The sequence below is a fragment of the Takifugu rubripes genome, chromosome 1 (assembly GCF_901000725.2).
Source record: "Takifugu rubripes chromosome 1, fTakRub1.2, whole genome shotgun sequence".
Taxonomy (NCBI): Eukaryota; Metazoa; Chordata; class Actinopteri; order Tetraodontiformes; family Tetraodontidae; genus Takifugu; species Takifugu rubripes.
Genome location: NC_042285.1, coordinates 19,640,131 through 19,654,003, shown reverse-complemented (window position 1 = coordinate 19,654,003; position 13,873 = coordinate 19,640,131). Strand labels below are relative to the sequence as shown.

The window sequence follows — 13,873 nt, the reverse complement described above, 5'->3', positions numbered from 1 at the left end:
GATTATGATATAAATACTCAAAGCCCCCCCCCCCCCCCACACACACACACACACACTGTATTTCTCAGCCATGTGACTGAGGGTAACTGGGTTGGAGGGTTGTTGAGGAGGGAGGCCCATGGTTTAATGACCAATAGCTGTACAAAGCCTCCTTTTTCTGCCAATTAGACAACAAAGAGCAGAATTCTGTTGAGGGCCAGCAGAGGAATTTTGTCAGTGTGAAACGTCCACATTTTAGATGAAACCAGAAATGTTGGTGTTTCAAGCAGTGCTGAGGAGAGCGTCACTGGACATTCCCCCGTTTAGCTCCTGCCCAGGTAGGTAAACTAAATAAACTGAATGGAACGGCTGAAAGCTCTGCAGGGCGGCACCCGTCAGTGTCTGTACCGTTAATAATTCAAACGCTCCACTGAGCAAACAGGGAAATCAGTTCTGCTGAGCTGTGTGGAAGATCCACACATGGGACAGTGTCCAGCTGATGTCTGACAGAAGACTCCTCTGTTTTTCAGAATTTGGTGCCAGGAATGCAACCAGGCCAAGGTAGGACAGATTACGCTCCCTGTTTCCTGCTGATGCCAGATTTTATAATGACCTATTTGAATGATGTCCAGCTAGAATCTACTGGCCTTTAATGAACCTTTTTCATTTTTTTATTCTCTTATATCAGCCACTAAATCAAACCTGATGTAACAGAAGCAGCAGGCCTGTTAAACCTCTCACAGATGAACTGATAAAGGTGGAACGTTCATGCTGAGGGGGTCTGTTCTAATTACAGCGTGTCTCGGTTTTATTAGCGAAGATGTGGCCTGTTGGTCAGTTGCTGTGACACAGGGCACAGACTCATGGAGGTTTACAGCACAACCTCATCATATCCTCTTAAAAGGGATTATAACGTTGAGAACCCCCCCTCCTCCTCCCCCCCCCCCCCCCTCGTTCTGCACAGACTTGAGGCTTTACTGAGCCGAAAGTCCCGTAAGGCTTTACCAGCAAGGGTGGGAATGTGCCGGTTTGATCCAAGCAGAAAATTAGATTACTCACCGTTACTCCGCTGTGTTTCATAGTGACAAAGACGGCCCCTGAGCCGCAGCTGTTGACACCAACTTAAGCTGCTACCACCTCCAACCATCACTGGAACTGGGACTCCATGCAAATGTTGCAGCACTTGCATCAGGGGTGTTTAGCTTAACCGGAATAATCACAAAGCAACATGAAACCATTTCTTTCCAATGTCACAGTAAAGCCTTAACCAGCGGCCTCTTAACTGAAGCGGCGTGGTAAACAAACGGTAACCTGAGCACCGGCGTTCAGGACCAGCGGTGTCCTGTTCTGAAGCAGCATTGTTGATTTGAAACAACCACACCTGAATTGTTTTTCCTGGTTTACGACTGCATCTAAATGTGCAAGAACGTTTTATTATAACCATGTAAACATGGCTCAGGCCAAGCTGGTGTAGCGATGCAGTTGTGACCCCTGACGACCTTCAGGACCTTCCTGATTGGCTGGTTTTTACAGCCCTGATCATGCTGAATCAGGCCCCGGCAGCAACTTCTACTCTCACACCAGTTTCGCTGCACTGATGCTATTTTCCGCCACTGTCGGCGGCCTTTAGGAAACAAAGTCGGTGATGCACAATGGGGAAAACATACCGTGGGTCATGTGACCTAGCAACACCCATAAGCTTCCTAGTAACCTGTGTGCCACCTGAGATGCTTCATATCAGCCACCATTATGAGGGGGCGCATCTGCTGCCTGCATGTTTGACACCACTGCCGATCAGGTTGCAGATCTCTGGTACATTATTCATCCCCATAGATTAAGGTGAATTAGCTCAGAGCCCAGCTCGATGCACTGGGAACACTTCCTCAGGAGCAGGTACGTGTGCCTTTTAGTGTCTTTACGATGTCTTTATGATGTGAGCTGGTGTTTTGGTGGTGGTGGCAGATGGAAGCTTCCCACAGCAAAGATTTGCTGCTGCACCTGATTGAATTAGATGGAACTGTATCATTAGACCATAATTCAAATGTGTGTAATGACATAATGAAGTTAAATTGGTGTCTTATGCCCATCCACCTGCAGTGGGTGATGGGACTGGGGGGGGGGGGTTGTGTGATCCCTGGAGGACAGAGTGAAGGATATCAGCTGGATCTCAGCGCTGCACTTTTGAGCATATCTGTCGAACATCTCCGGGGACGCCATCGCTCCTCCTGCACGTATAAATCTTCGCTGACACCTGGGTCGCGAGGACTTGGTTGTTAAACCTTTCCGCTGCATTCGGCATCCATCTGCTGGCGTTGTGTTCAGGGTCACGGCGATTGTGTGATGCACAGCACGTTTGTGACACGTTGAGCGGCGCTTCTGTCCCGTATCTCAGAGGGGTGTCATGTCGACACGCGTCCCAAAAATACGGCGGCGGCGCCTCCCGATCCATCGCGGGTGTCTCGGTGGTTTGGAATCTCAATTCCGCCTCGCTGCTTGTGCATGTTGCCGCAACACGCCTGCAAATCACTTCAGAAAGGTTCTTCTGCAGGCGGCCCGCAGGTGTGTCGCCAGTTCTCTCCTCATTCAGGGAGCCAATTGTCACGTTAATCTCTGTCCAATCCAATTGATCCTGAGGAGATTGCGCTTCTTAGTGGGCAGTGACGAGGTCCCGGGGGAGAGTGCTAATTCACTGTCTCCGCCAAGAGCCACTTGTTGTCATCCTTTTAAGGGAGCGATCGCTGCCGCTTCGGTCATATTATGACCCCTAGAGACTCTTTAGCTGCATTTTTTCTCAGCCCTGATGAGTCAGAAGAAAATCACATTTGCCATGTAAGTACTGATGTCTCCACCTCCAGCTGCCTGCTTTGTTTTGCCTTTGATTTGTGCTGTTGTAAGCCTGGAGGGGGCTCCTCTGGTGGCTGGAGTCCTCCCAGAGCTGGGTAAAAAGGCCTCTGGGAATAAATGAACCACACCTTGCTCCATTTTAATCACCATCTTCTCTCCAGTGACAACAAATGCTTTTTAATGGTTGCAACTGTGTAAAACTCAGCTGTTTTTGAAACGCCAGAATCTTTAAAGAAAAGATTTAAAAGAAGTTTAAAAAAAAATAAAATAATTGCCTTTGTGACGTGCTGAAACGTCCCACTGATGTCGACTTTGTTCTGGCTGTCCAGGACGTCGCTGTATGGATTATATCCTTACAAATCCAGCATGATCGGCGTGCAGAACCTGGGCGACCCATCGAGTGACTGGGACATAGTGGAGACCATCGGAAAAGGAACCTACGGCAAAGTCTACAGAGTGACCAACAAAAAGGACGGGAGCCAGGCCGCAGTGAAGGTTCTGGACCCGGTCAATGTGAGCCGGCTCCACACACAACAGTGGTCCAGCACCGGGCTCTCGGTGTCGTTTTGATCAATGTGTGAAAAGACTCATTAATCAGTACCGGTGACCAGCGTGTAGCTGAGTGTTCCTGGATACTAACAGGCTTTTGGTAGCAACGTACGACCCCCCCCCCCCCCCCCCCCCATCTCGCCATTGTCTTGTGCCAGTGACATCATTTGTCTCTTTTTTGTCAGAAACCTTTTCCAGTGGAACGTAGCCTCTAATCACCTACTGAATTCACACATCTATATCGTGCTTGTTGTGATGAACGTACAGTATTTGTTTTTTTGCAAGTGTGTTCCTACTAAAATATCTCCTGAAGACACAGAACGCACAAGCAGACTGAAGCTGCTCTTTCTCTTTATATTTCATGACTCTTCTCAGCATTCCAGCCATTCAAACAGAGTGAGTTGCCCCTTCTTCTGCCTCCTCTCTTTGCCCCAGCGATGCCCGTCCGCCTCTCCCCGCTCCATCCGTCCCCGGCCGTGTTGCGTCTGCCACACCCTGAGGCGTAGCTCCTGCAGCCGTAGTAGCCGTTGTCTGTGAGCTAGCGATGCCGTTTGTGTGAGAGACTTTGCGTGAAGGCCTCCTGTGAGTCTGTCAGGGAGAGAACCACGACGCTCCCCCTGATGGCCGGGAAGATGAAGCTGCCTCTGCTACCATCGCTCTCCCTGATTAGACTGCTGACACCATCACTCACACATCCGGGAGGAGAAATCCTGCCTCTCAGACTGTTGATCTTCTCGTCCTCCGAGATTTACTTAGATAGAAAAGCACTTGCAGAAATAGTTTAGCACCCACCACTGTTCCTTCCTATATTTCTGACTTTAGAATCAATATCAGTCGTCCAGATGTTTGTTTGTTTGTTTTTTTACATTTTTGCCTTGAATGTTATTTTACACTGTTTCTCTGTGTTCCACCCTCATCTGCTGTCTGATGCTGATTAAAGGATGTGGATGAGGAGATCGAGGCAGAGTACAACATCTTGAGGTCTTTGTCCAACCACCCTAATGTGGTGAAGTTTTTCGGCATGTTCTTCAAGTCCGACAACTTATCGGGGGGGCAGCTGTGGCTGGTGCTGGAGGTGAGTTTGTCTGTCTGCTGAATCCTGGTTCAAAACATGCTCTGCTGCCATGGAGCAACCCCTGAGAGCTTTAATCCATGAGCTGTTCAGGCAATCAGATCAGCACACTTATGTCCCCGTTCCCCCCCCCCCCCCGTTTAGGTTCTTTATGGAGAAAAATCATTTTTTCATTCAGAATCTGAAAATATTTCAGTAAATCAGCCATCTTCGTGTGCAACATGCTCTCTTTCAAGCTAGACCATAAGGTTGACACGACGCCCCTCTTGAGCAGGAAAATGGCTCCTGGGCCACGACCCCAAGCTGCGTCAGTCCTGACCTTGGCATGAGTACAGGTGGATGACGCACACCTACTGCCTGCATGAGTGTCGAGCCTGTGAAGCCTGAAGACATGAGTGTGGATTGGAGATAACATGCCAAGAGCTAGCTTAAAAATCTGATGGAAACTGAGGTGGAAGGAGTCACCATCGCATGCAGAGATGATGAGGAGTAACCAATATGAAGGCTTTTATCTTGTTTGGGTGTGTTTACACAGGTGAAACCCTTGCATTCCACTTTTTTGAGTTTGTTGCCGTGGGACGCTAGCTAGCTCGCGTGTGGGCTTCTTCTCCCCATGAATCATAATTTGCAGTGCTGAGTGATGGAGGACTTTGTGTCTCCCTCCCAGCTGTGCAACGGCGGCTCTGTCACGGAACTCATCAAAGGCTTACTGGGCCGGGGCCGGCGTCTGCAGGAGCCCGTCATCTCATACATCTTGTACAGTGCCCTGTTGGTAAGATCGCCCACCGCCGAGCCACCAACGTTGCTATTATTTGCCCCTGACCCCTCCTGGACAGCTGTGGGGGTTCTTTGTGCCACCTTTTCTATTTACACCTGTGTTAAGTAGCTGATTGTGTCACTCACACCCTGCTCCCTGTCTTCTCTGCTCACTCAAAGGGTCTCCAGCATTTGCACAACAACCGGATCATCCACCGTGACGTCAAGGGCAACAACATCCTCCTGACGACCGACGGAGGAGTCAAACTGGTCGACTTTGGTACTGATCCATGAGCCGGGACGCCACGCTGGACATCCTGGCCCCTTTTTTCTTTTTTAAACCCTCTGAAATGCTTTGCCGAACGTATTTGACGGAGAATGCCGACCGTTTGTTTGTGACGCCGAGCAGAGAATAACCCAGTTTGATTCCTAACTCTCCATAACATCTTTTATTTTCATGGACCGTAGCGTCATCCTCGGGCTATTATTGCTCATTTAAATTGCATTATTTGATCCTTTGCATATTAAAAGAAAGCTGTTATGGCAAATGACTTTGAGTCACCCCCGGGCATGTTTATGTCCTCTGTGTCAAGGAGATGAAGTGGACTCCTGCTGATAAAAATCTGTCCTACATAATTTGAAATGATTATGGCCTGTTATTATTGCTGCCTGGCAGGTTGCCACGATAAATTATCTGCTCGATTTTATTGATTCAGGCGTTTAGCCGCTGCCGTAAATTCTGCTTCCATAGGTAGAAAATTCACAGTTGTACAAATCTTGTTTATTACCAGAAGTGATTCATCTGTAGTTTCTCTGTTCTTTTTTTTCCTCTTCTTTTTTCAAGGTGTCTCTGCTCAGCTGACGAGCGCACGGCTGCGGAGGAACACGTCGGTGGGGACGCCCTTTTGGATGGCCCCCGAGGTCAGGCGCTGCGCCTCGGCATGCACGCCACGTTGTTTGTCAACAGCAACAGAAGTTTAAGGGTGTTACTGACACCACCGTTATAACTGGGCAGTCTGGGGGGGGGGCTCAGTTATTTCTGTATGACTCTCCCTGATGCCATTGTGTATTCTCCTCCACGGGCGCCGCTTCAGAGGTCACCTCAAGGTTAATAGCTAGTCTGCCTGTGCCCCCCCCCTCCCCCTCCCCTGCTGCTCCTTTGCAGAAATGAAGCGCAGTGATTGGACGCGCGTGGAGGGACCTCAGGGGCAATTAGAATATACTGGGCTGTAAAATGTGGTGTCAGTTCTAATTATTGACTCTGGAAATGAGAGGAAGTGACCTGTTCCTCGCAGAAGTCCATAAATGGATCCAGTTTGTACCTGTCAGGCTTCAGTGAGGCAGCAACTTGACAAAGGTTTTATGATCACGATGAGGTGAAACGATCACCCAGCTGATCGACGTCCATGTGTATTATTACGGGTTCTGTGTATTTTCAGAGCCTAGAATGGGATTTATTAACCACTACAGCTGTGAAGCCCAAACTCTCACAGCCCAAAACGAGCTCAGCCTCCATTTACCTGCAGGATGAACGAGATGTTTTCTGTGTCTCATACTTGTGTCGATGTCGCTGTCCTGTTGCAGGTCATCGCCTGCGAGCAGCAGTACGACTACTCGTACGACGCGCGCTGTGATGTGTGGTCCCTGGGCATCACCGCCATCGAGCTGGCAGATGGAGACCCCCCTCTAGCTGAGATGCATCCAGTCAAAGCCCTCTTCAAGATCCCGCGGTGAGTCCACGAGGGGGCGCTGCCGCCACATAGCTGGAGGCCCCAAACAGGAGAGAGGGCCGCTTCCTTTTTTCTGAAGCGGGACAATGGCCAACTGAATTTTGCACAATCTAGCATGGCTCTTACAAAATTAGCTTAGATTTGAAGCAAAGCTAGACTGGATGTTTGTGGTTTATGTTCCTGTTGATGGCTTCAGTGATTTCAGCCCGCTGGAGACGGCGTGCTTGCGTGCGTCTGATGATCCCGTGAGAGCGTGCAGCGGCGGCACGCCATTGACCTTTCCATATCAGCACAATCACGCAATTATCTCCCAGTTAGGTGGAGATATGCCCTTCTGATTGCAATTTGCATTGGTGATTAGCTCCATTCACATTGAGATGAGGCTGTCACCTCCTGATCACAACGGTATCACCTCCCTGCCAAGCCAGAGGAGAAATCTGCAGCCGGTGTGGCAGGAATTATGGGGTAGAATACAACATTTCTTCAGCAGATGTTGCCAAAAATCCCCAAATAAAACCGTACCAGCGCTAAAGTAAAGCGGGGAGAAGCGGACACGTATCTTTAACTGCCGTTTGTTGGTCTTTCTTCCATCCAGGATGATGTTTTGGCCTGTTTCTGGGATGGCTGGGGCCTCACAGTCCGTGCAGGTGTCTCATAAATCACAGCAAATGTGCTGGACCATGAAATCATCCTGTTAACATGCCATTTGTCTGGAATGTGTTTGGCCATCACTGCAGCGTAGCAGGTGAGATCAGGAGGAGCTCCGTGAGCGATGAGTCCTGTCTGCTTCGCTCCCAAAATAAGGAAACGGGCTTCACCTTCGGGGGTTTCAGTCATGCTGAAAGTGATTCACGATGGGCCCAGGGAGATTCCTCATTTTGATCACCGCTCATTGATCGCCGTATTTTGTGCAGGTTCATCTGCGTTGCGTGCTACAAATGAACCTTTTCTGACGTATTGTCCTGGGAAAGTTGATATTTTATGAAATCACAGAAGCGCTAAAATATTCAGATGTGCATTTTCAGCAGTCTTCAGGTTTTTACAGGGTTCTCTGTGGCCCGAGTCATGAATTCCATATTCAACACCCCCGCTCATAACCCTTTGGAATAAAATATTCCATTTACAGCGTCGAATGTAAGTAACATTTTACAATAGCCGTTTCACATTATTCATCCATTATCTCCTTATTTACTGATATTTAGATGAATTAAAATAAGCATGCACCATTGAATAGCTTCTAACAACAGCAAATGTGTTTTAAATTAAAAACAAGCTCAATAATAGCGGTTTCATTGGCGCTCGCAGCTTGGGGTGATTAGAACGGAGGTGTGAGCGGCACCTGCCTGCAGCTGCTGACCTCGGCGCCTGGTCATAACGCCCCCCCGCTGTGGGTCTCTTTGGTGCCAGCAGTTCAGTGGAGGGGTTTTTGCTTCTTGTTCTGATTAAAGTAATGAGCGTGCACGACTGCTAATTACAGCTGTGCGATTTCCATGGCGATCGTGGATCAAGGTAATGGGGCGTAACAGGGAATAAAGTTGTAAAATCATGGAGTGCAAAATGAATCGGGTGCTCCCAGGACAGGACGACTGCAGGGAGGTTAAGGGCTGCGTGTAAAACCCAAATGGTGCTGGGACGTGTTGGGAAGGTTAAAGATGCAGACTAGCACTCAGTAACATCTACCAATGTAAATATTAAGTCTATTATTAGATTCTACACTGGTTCTTCACCATTCTTTGTTCAGTTAAAGATGGGCCGTGCTTTTCCCCAATGGACAGACCTAAAGCCTCTGTAGCAGTGGGACCTGGAAACACGACTATGACTTTAGCAGCCTGACTGAGCAGCTGTCAGTGAGGGAACTGCACCCGGTCTTGGGAGCAAGAAACATTTTGTGAACAGCAGATAATAGCAAATCAGCATATTCTAGTTAATCCATGTGGATTAGCATTAGAAATTGGAGGTTGAAACACCAAATATGTTATTCTCATCATTAAAATAAAACATTTCCGGTCTGCCTGTATTTTACTCAACCCGTAAGTTTGGGCGTTTATATCTTTGTTAATGTAAATGGAAGCGTCTGATCTGACAGTAATGCTCCTGTCAGCTGACGCGGGCTTGGCCCTCGGACAGATGGATGGTTTTCTAATCACCAGTAAAGCCTTTAACGGCTCCATCTTTGATGCTTTGATTTTCCTGCTCTGCTCATCGTCCTAGGCTGCCGCCTTTCGTGTCGCGGCCGCCAAAGACATGATGAATGTAGCCGCAGTCCTCTGTGTTCATGCATGTATGCATAAAGAAGTGTTTGTGCTCCCGCTGCCATGACGGATGGGCCGAGGTCTTAAGCGGGTGGTCCTTTCGCTGAGTAAGACTTTATTTCAGAGCCACCTTCTGTTTGTGGGTTACTGAAGGACAGTTTTAGCTTCTAGACACCATCTTTAGTGACTTCCAATCATGAAAATCCACCAAAACATTTGGCGCGATCAGGCGTTCCATCAATGCTCATTTTCTATCCACTCACTGACATCTGCCTAGCTACGCTAACACATTAGCATTGCTAAACGCTCACTTGTGAGTTCCAAATGTCGATGTGTTGCATTGAAATGCATTTACTTTTTAAAGTCGGTCGCAAATGTTGTTGTGATTAAGAAATATTAGGATTTGCAACATTAACTTCAAAGGTCGCTTGGGTTTTTTTTCCACCCAGCCTGACTTTTGTCTTTCTTCACGGCTTAGTTGAAGCCTTCAAGAGCCGCTGATCTTGACACCTCTGTGATTTTTGCCTCAATCCACCGTGAGGAACGTCTGACAGTTCGAGCTCCAGTCTGGACCTAAATTTGAATAAGCCACCCGTGTTTACAATATGAGCCAACAATCTCACAAATACTGAAAGGAGAGAAAAAGAGAGTGTGAATTAGCTAGGCACAATGAGCACACTTGACAGTGTTATCAGCACAGTGCTGCTACATTGACTTTCTAATATATAAGCAATACGGTAGCACATCAAGGCGAGAACATGTCTTCAGGCTCACATTAGAGGTTGCATTGAAGCAGTCAGTCAGCAGCTTTGATCTGGAATGCCTGTCTGAATCCTTATCAAAGGCCCGGCTAACTTGGCGCCGTGGAAAATGACAGATTTTGAACCCCTCACATTCTGTTTTTTTTTTTTTAAAGGATAAATATTTCAAAAATATGCCAGGCATGTTGTCGTTTAAATCAAATTTTTAACAACTCCCTTTGATTTGTGAGCTATGTGAATTTTGTGCCCACTGTGCTGTGGTGATCAGGGGTCTAATCCAGCAGAATTCCTCCCCTCATGTTTTCATCACCTTCACTTAGAGAATAGGAGCCTCATTATGGACGGCCTTCCTAAGTGCTGCTGACAGAGGTCTAACTGGTCTCCATAACTTTTGGCAGCCGCCAGCCGCCAGACGCGGGATAAACTGTTATCATCCGTCACATTTCCTCGGGAGCTGGACTCGGACCAAAAGTCTCCCAGAAGTCTAATGGTCCCAGTCTGGCTGCCAGCCATCATCTGTCAGTGAGCTCAGGAGGCGCTTTAACCTGTGCTGCTCTGGGTAAATGCAATATTGGTCCAATGCTGACCTCTTCGCTGATTTATTTCAGAAATCCCTCCCCAACGTTGAGGACTCCAGAACAGTGGTGCAGGAGTTTCAGCCACTTCATCAGCCAGTAAGTATCCTTAAATCTGCCTTTTCCAGAATGGTTTGTGCTAATATATATTTATCTATCTAAATAAACAGCCCTTTTTTAGGTCAATAATGCATTAAATGTAATTATAAATCACTCTTAATACGACGATACATCAATCAAACGTCAATGAGCATCAGTGGTTATTAGCTTTAAAGGCTTCGCTGTAACTGCTGGCGCCTGTTTGTTATAACACGTAATGAGCCAATTAAATATGTCAGTCAAGTGATATTTTAGAGCCAGATTCTATCAACCTTCTCATTTTTCTGCTCGGTGACTTTCATTTGTGTAAATCTGCCACACAGGAACAAACTAATTTGGCGGAGTTATCAGGTCCATCAGGCTAACTTATCGCTGGCTCCGCCATGCAGAGCTAACAGTGTCGGGGGTGGCCTGTAATGGTGGCTCAGGATATATCACCTGAATATCCACCCAGGCCGGAGAGTCTGAGCCGTAACGAGAAAATAAAACTCCGTTTTGTTTGGAGGGCTTATGTGTGGAGAATATTTCCGTGAGGAGAGTCGAGATGAAATGCGATAATTGGAAAAGCCAACAAACCACCTGCCTCGAAGCCCTTTTTTTCCTCTTTGACTCACTATAGTTGTTGGTGGTCAGGACGGAGCACAAACAGGACTCATCAGTGTCGCCGCGCTGGCTGATATTCCAGATATCAACATCTGTATCCTGTGTTCATGGAATATCGGAAATAATCTGCACAAGCAGAGCCCTTGAGATCGTCGTGGGGGTGTCGGACAATCTTATCAGGCTCTGCAGGCTGTTGGTGAAGCCTCAGCAGCCTCGTCTGTGCACATACAGATGCTGCTGGAAAGGCTCGTCTGTGCACACAGGCAGGACCAGAAACGGAGGGGGGGGGGGGCTTCTCCCCCCCCATAATGAATCCATCACAAGCTGCACGCGCTCAGCCAAAGAGCTGACTCCCGTGACAGAGTGGCCTGCTCCTCAGCATCTCACCGACGCAGACCTGCTAATAGCAGCAACCTCTGCTTAATGTCCCGTCGCTAACGAATTCACAAAATTAACTTTCTGAGCCTCAGACAGATAAAAAGAACAGAATGTTTGTACAGATTAGGTGGTGGGAATGAAACCACTTCGTTTCTGATATCTTGTCTGTCTGCAAATTGCTGGAGCGCGCGCGCACACACACGCACACACACACACACACACACACACACACACACACACACACGCACGCACTCATATTTCTATCATTGTGGGTGACTTTCATACACATAGCACATCATTGCCCAGCCCCTCGCCCCTAACCATCCCAACCCTAACCTAAACCAACTTCTAAACTCAAACTTAAATCCATATCTTAAACCTTAAACAATCCTTTGGAGATGTGAGACCCAGCAAAATGACCCCACTTCTCAAACACGGCCCCCTTTTGGCAGTAGAATATGAAATTTGGTACTCACACACACACATACGAACACACACACACACGCACGCACACACGCTCACACACACCCAGGTGGGTGAGGATTACAGGTTTCACCGTTGTCCATCCATCGTGGACATTTAACACTGTCCCACAACAATTAGCCTCAGCTGTAAAAGTGCTGAATTGCAGTTTGTGGCCTTTATCACAAATTCACATCTTCTGTTGGCAAACACTGAACATCAGTGAGAGGATTTACTGCAGTACCCTCGCCGAGCTTGTCTTGGCCGGGGGGAGGGGGGGGGGGTTTGATAACTACAGGTGGCACCCACACAGACGAGTGCTCCGGACTTTAAAACACTTGCGCCTGGTTCTATCCTGGTGCAGAGCTGATCCAGGCAGCTTCTGCAATGATTAGGTGATCTGTTTAAAACAAACCTCATTGGGATTGAAAAGGGTTCCTCTTCCTTAAGGTCCCTGTTCCTAATTGTGTTTTATTCCCCGTGATTTTAAGGTGTCTGATTAAGGATTTTGAGGCACGTCCATCGGTGACCCACCTCCTGGAACATCCCTTCATCAAGCAGGCCCATGGCAAAGAAACCACCCTCCAGCAGCAGCTAGCAGCCCTCATTCAGGAGCAGCAGGAGGTGGGCAGCAAAACCAGAACCAGGTGAGTCCTTTATCTGTTTTCCATTCTGAGATTCAAGTGCAAAAATAGTTCAGGTGCAGCCGAGTGGCGGTCTGCTTTCTGTCCAGTAGGGGGCAGACACTCATCTCTTTAGGCTGCAGAGCTGATGATGGATCCCAGTCATGGACATCACAGCGTGATTAAAGAAGAGTTAGGCTGGTGTGACTAATTCAGAAGGAGTGATTGTGCTGACTAACCTTAAATTAATTAAAGATATTTGGGCCAGTGGCTGCAGCAGCCTTTCTCTTTAGCACAAAGCCGGACACAATTAAACCAGCGGCAAAGAAAAGAATCTCATAAAGATTTACCCATGGAAATAGAAAACATTTACATTCTGTTGGCCTGAGCTAATTAGTGACTGTTTTCACATGTTGGAACAGCAGCTACAGAACAAGTTCTACATGATCCCCTTAGGATGGATAAAGAGCTCCGGGGGGGGAGGGGCAGAAAGAACACTTTCATCAGATGCGTGGTGATGAACCCGTCTACACTCAGACACACTCGCGGTGGCGAACGCTGGAGCAGAGAGCTTCCCGTTATTTACCAGGCAAATACTGACTTTGGCAACACTTAATCTTCATTATGGAGGAGTTCACTGAACCCGCCCTTGACTGTGAGTCTTGCCGCTGTGCCAGATCTGTTTGCTCCCGGGAGGGCGCAGAGTCGGTGCCTGAGCCTGATCCCGAATTCCTGTCCACAGTGAAAGTGGATAATGGGATTAGGAGCTTGTAGGGCGAGAACTGGGCTCACCCGGTTTAGTCCCTCATGCCACAGATCAGCGCACAATGACTGCAGATAAGAATAAAGACACGGGGAGCTGAAAAGTAGCTGCCATTGGTGCGATTTAGTTCAAAGAAGGAGAGGTAGAAGCCAGAGGACTCACTCAGACATGCAACTTTATTCCTGCACTATTGCATTTACACTATATTCAGACTGTGAAATGAGCACAAGGACAGGAGAGGAAACAATTTGTCACCTGCAGCTTGAATATTTCTTATTCACTTATGATTGATTATTTATTATACTAGAATATAGATAGATTATGCATATCAGGTCATCACGCTTTTTCCAGGCTTGAAGCCTTTAGCATGAACGGGCGTTTCTTTCTGAACCTTTGAGTTGTGAACAATCCCATAAAAACAAGAAGC

The 13,873-nt window shown here is 47.7% G+C and overlaps 1 protein-coding gene across 3 annotated transcripts in view; it reads left to right on the top strand.

Annotated features, from left to right (window-relative positions):
* Positions 1–103: 103 nt before the first annotated feature.
* The window catches only part of myo3b (myosin IIIB), a 48,136-nt gene continuing 34,366 nt past the window's right edge, over positions 104–13,873 (top strand). For all 3 annotated transcript variants that reach the window (XR_003891480.1, XM_029850366.1, XM_003961921.3), the window contains exons 1-11: positions 104–317; positions 510–540; positions 3,153–3,336; positions 3,748–3,768; positions 4,313–4,447; positions 5,112–5,216; positions 5,381–5,480; positions 6,045–6,121; positions 6,785–6,930; positions 10,552–10,617; positions 12,552–12,707. Coding sequence is in view for 2 of the 3 variants with exons in the window: in XM_029850366.1 (XP_029706226.1) it covers positions 239–317; positions 510–540; positions 3,153–3,336; positions 3,748–3,768; positions 4,313–4,447; positions 5,112–5,216; positions 5,381–5,480; positions 6,045–6,121; positions 6,785–6,930; positions 10,552–10,617; positions 12,552–12,707 (1,100 nt within the window). In the remaining variant the exon portion in view is untranslated. The remainder of the gene's footprint in view (positions 318–509; positions 541–3,152; positions 3,337–3,747; positions 3,769–4,312; positions 4,448–5,111; positions 5,217–5,380; positions 5,481–6,044; positions 6,122–6,784; positions 6,931–10,551; positions 10,618–12,551; positions 12,708–13,873) is intronic.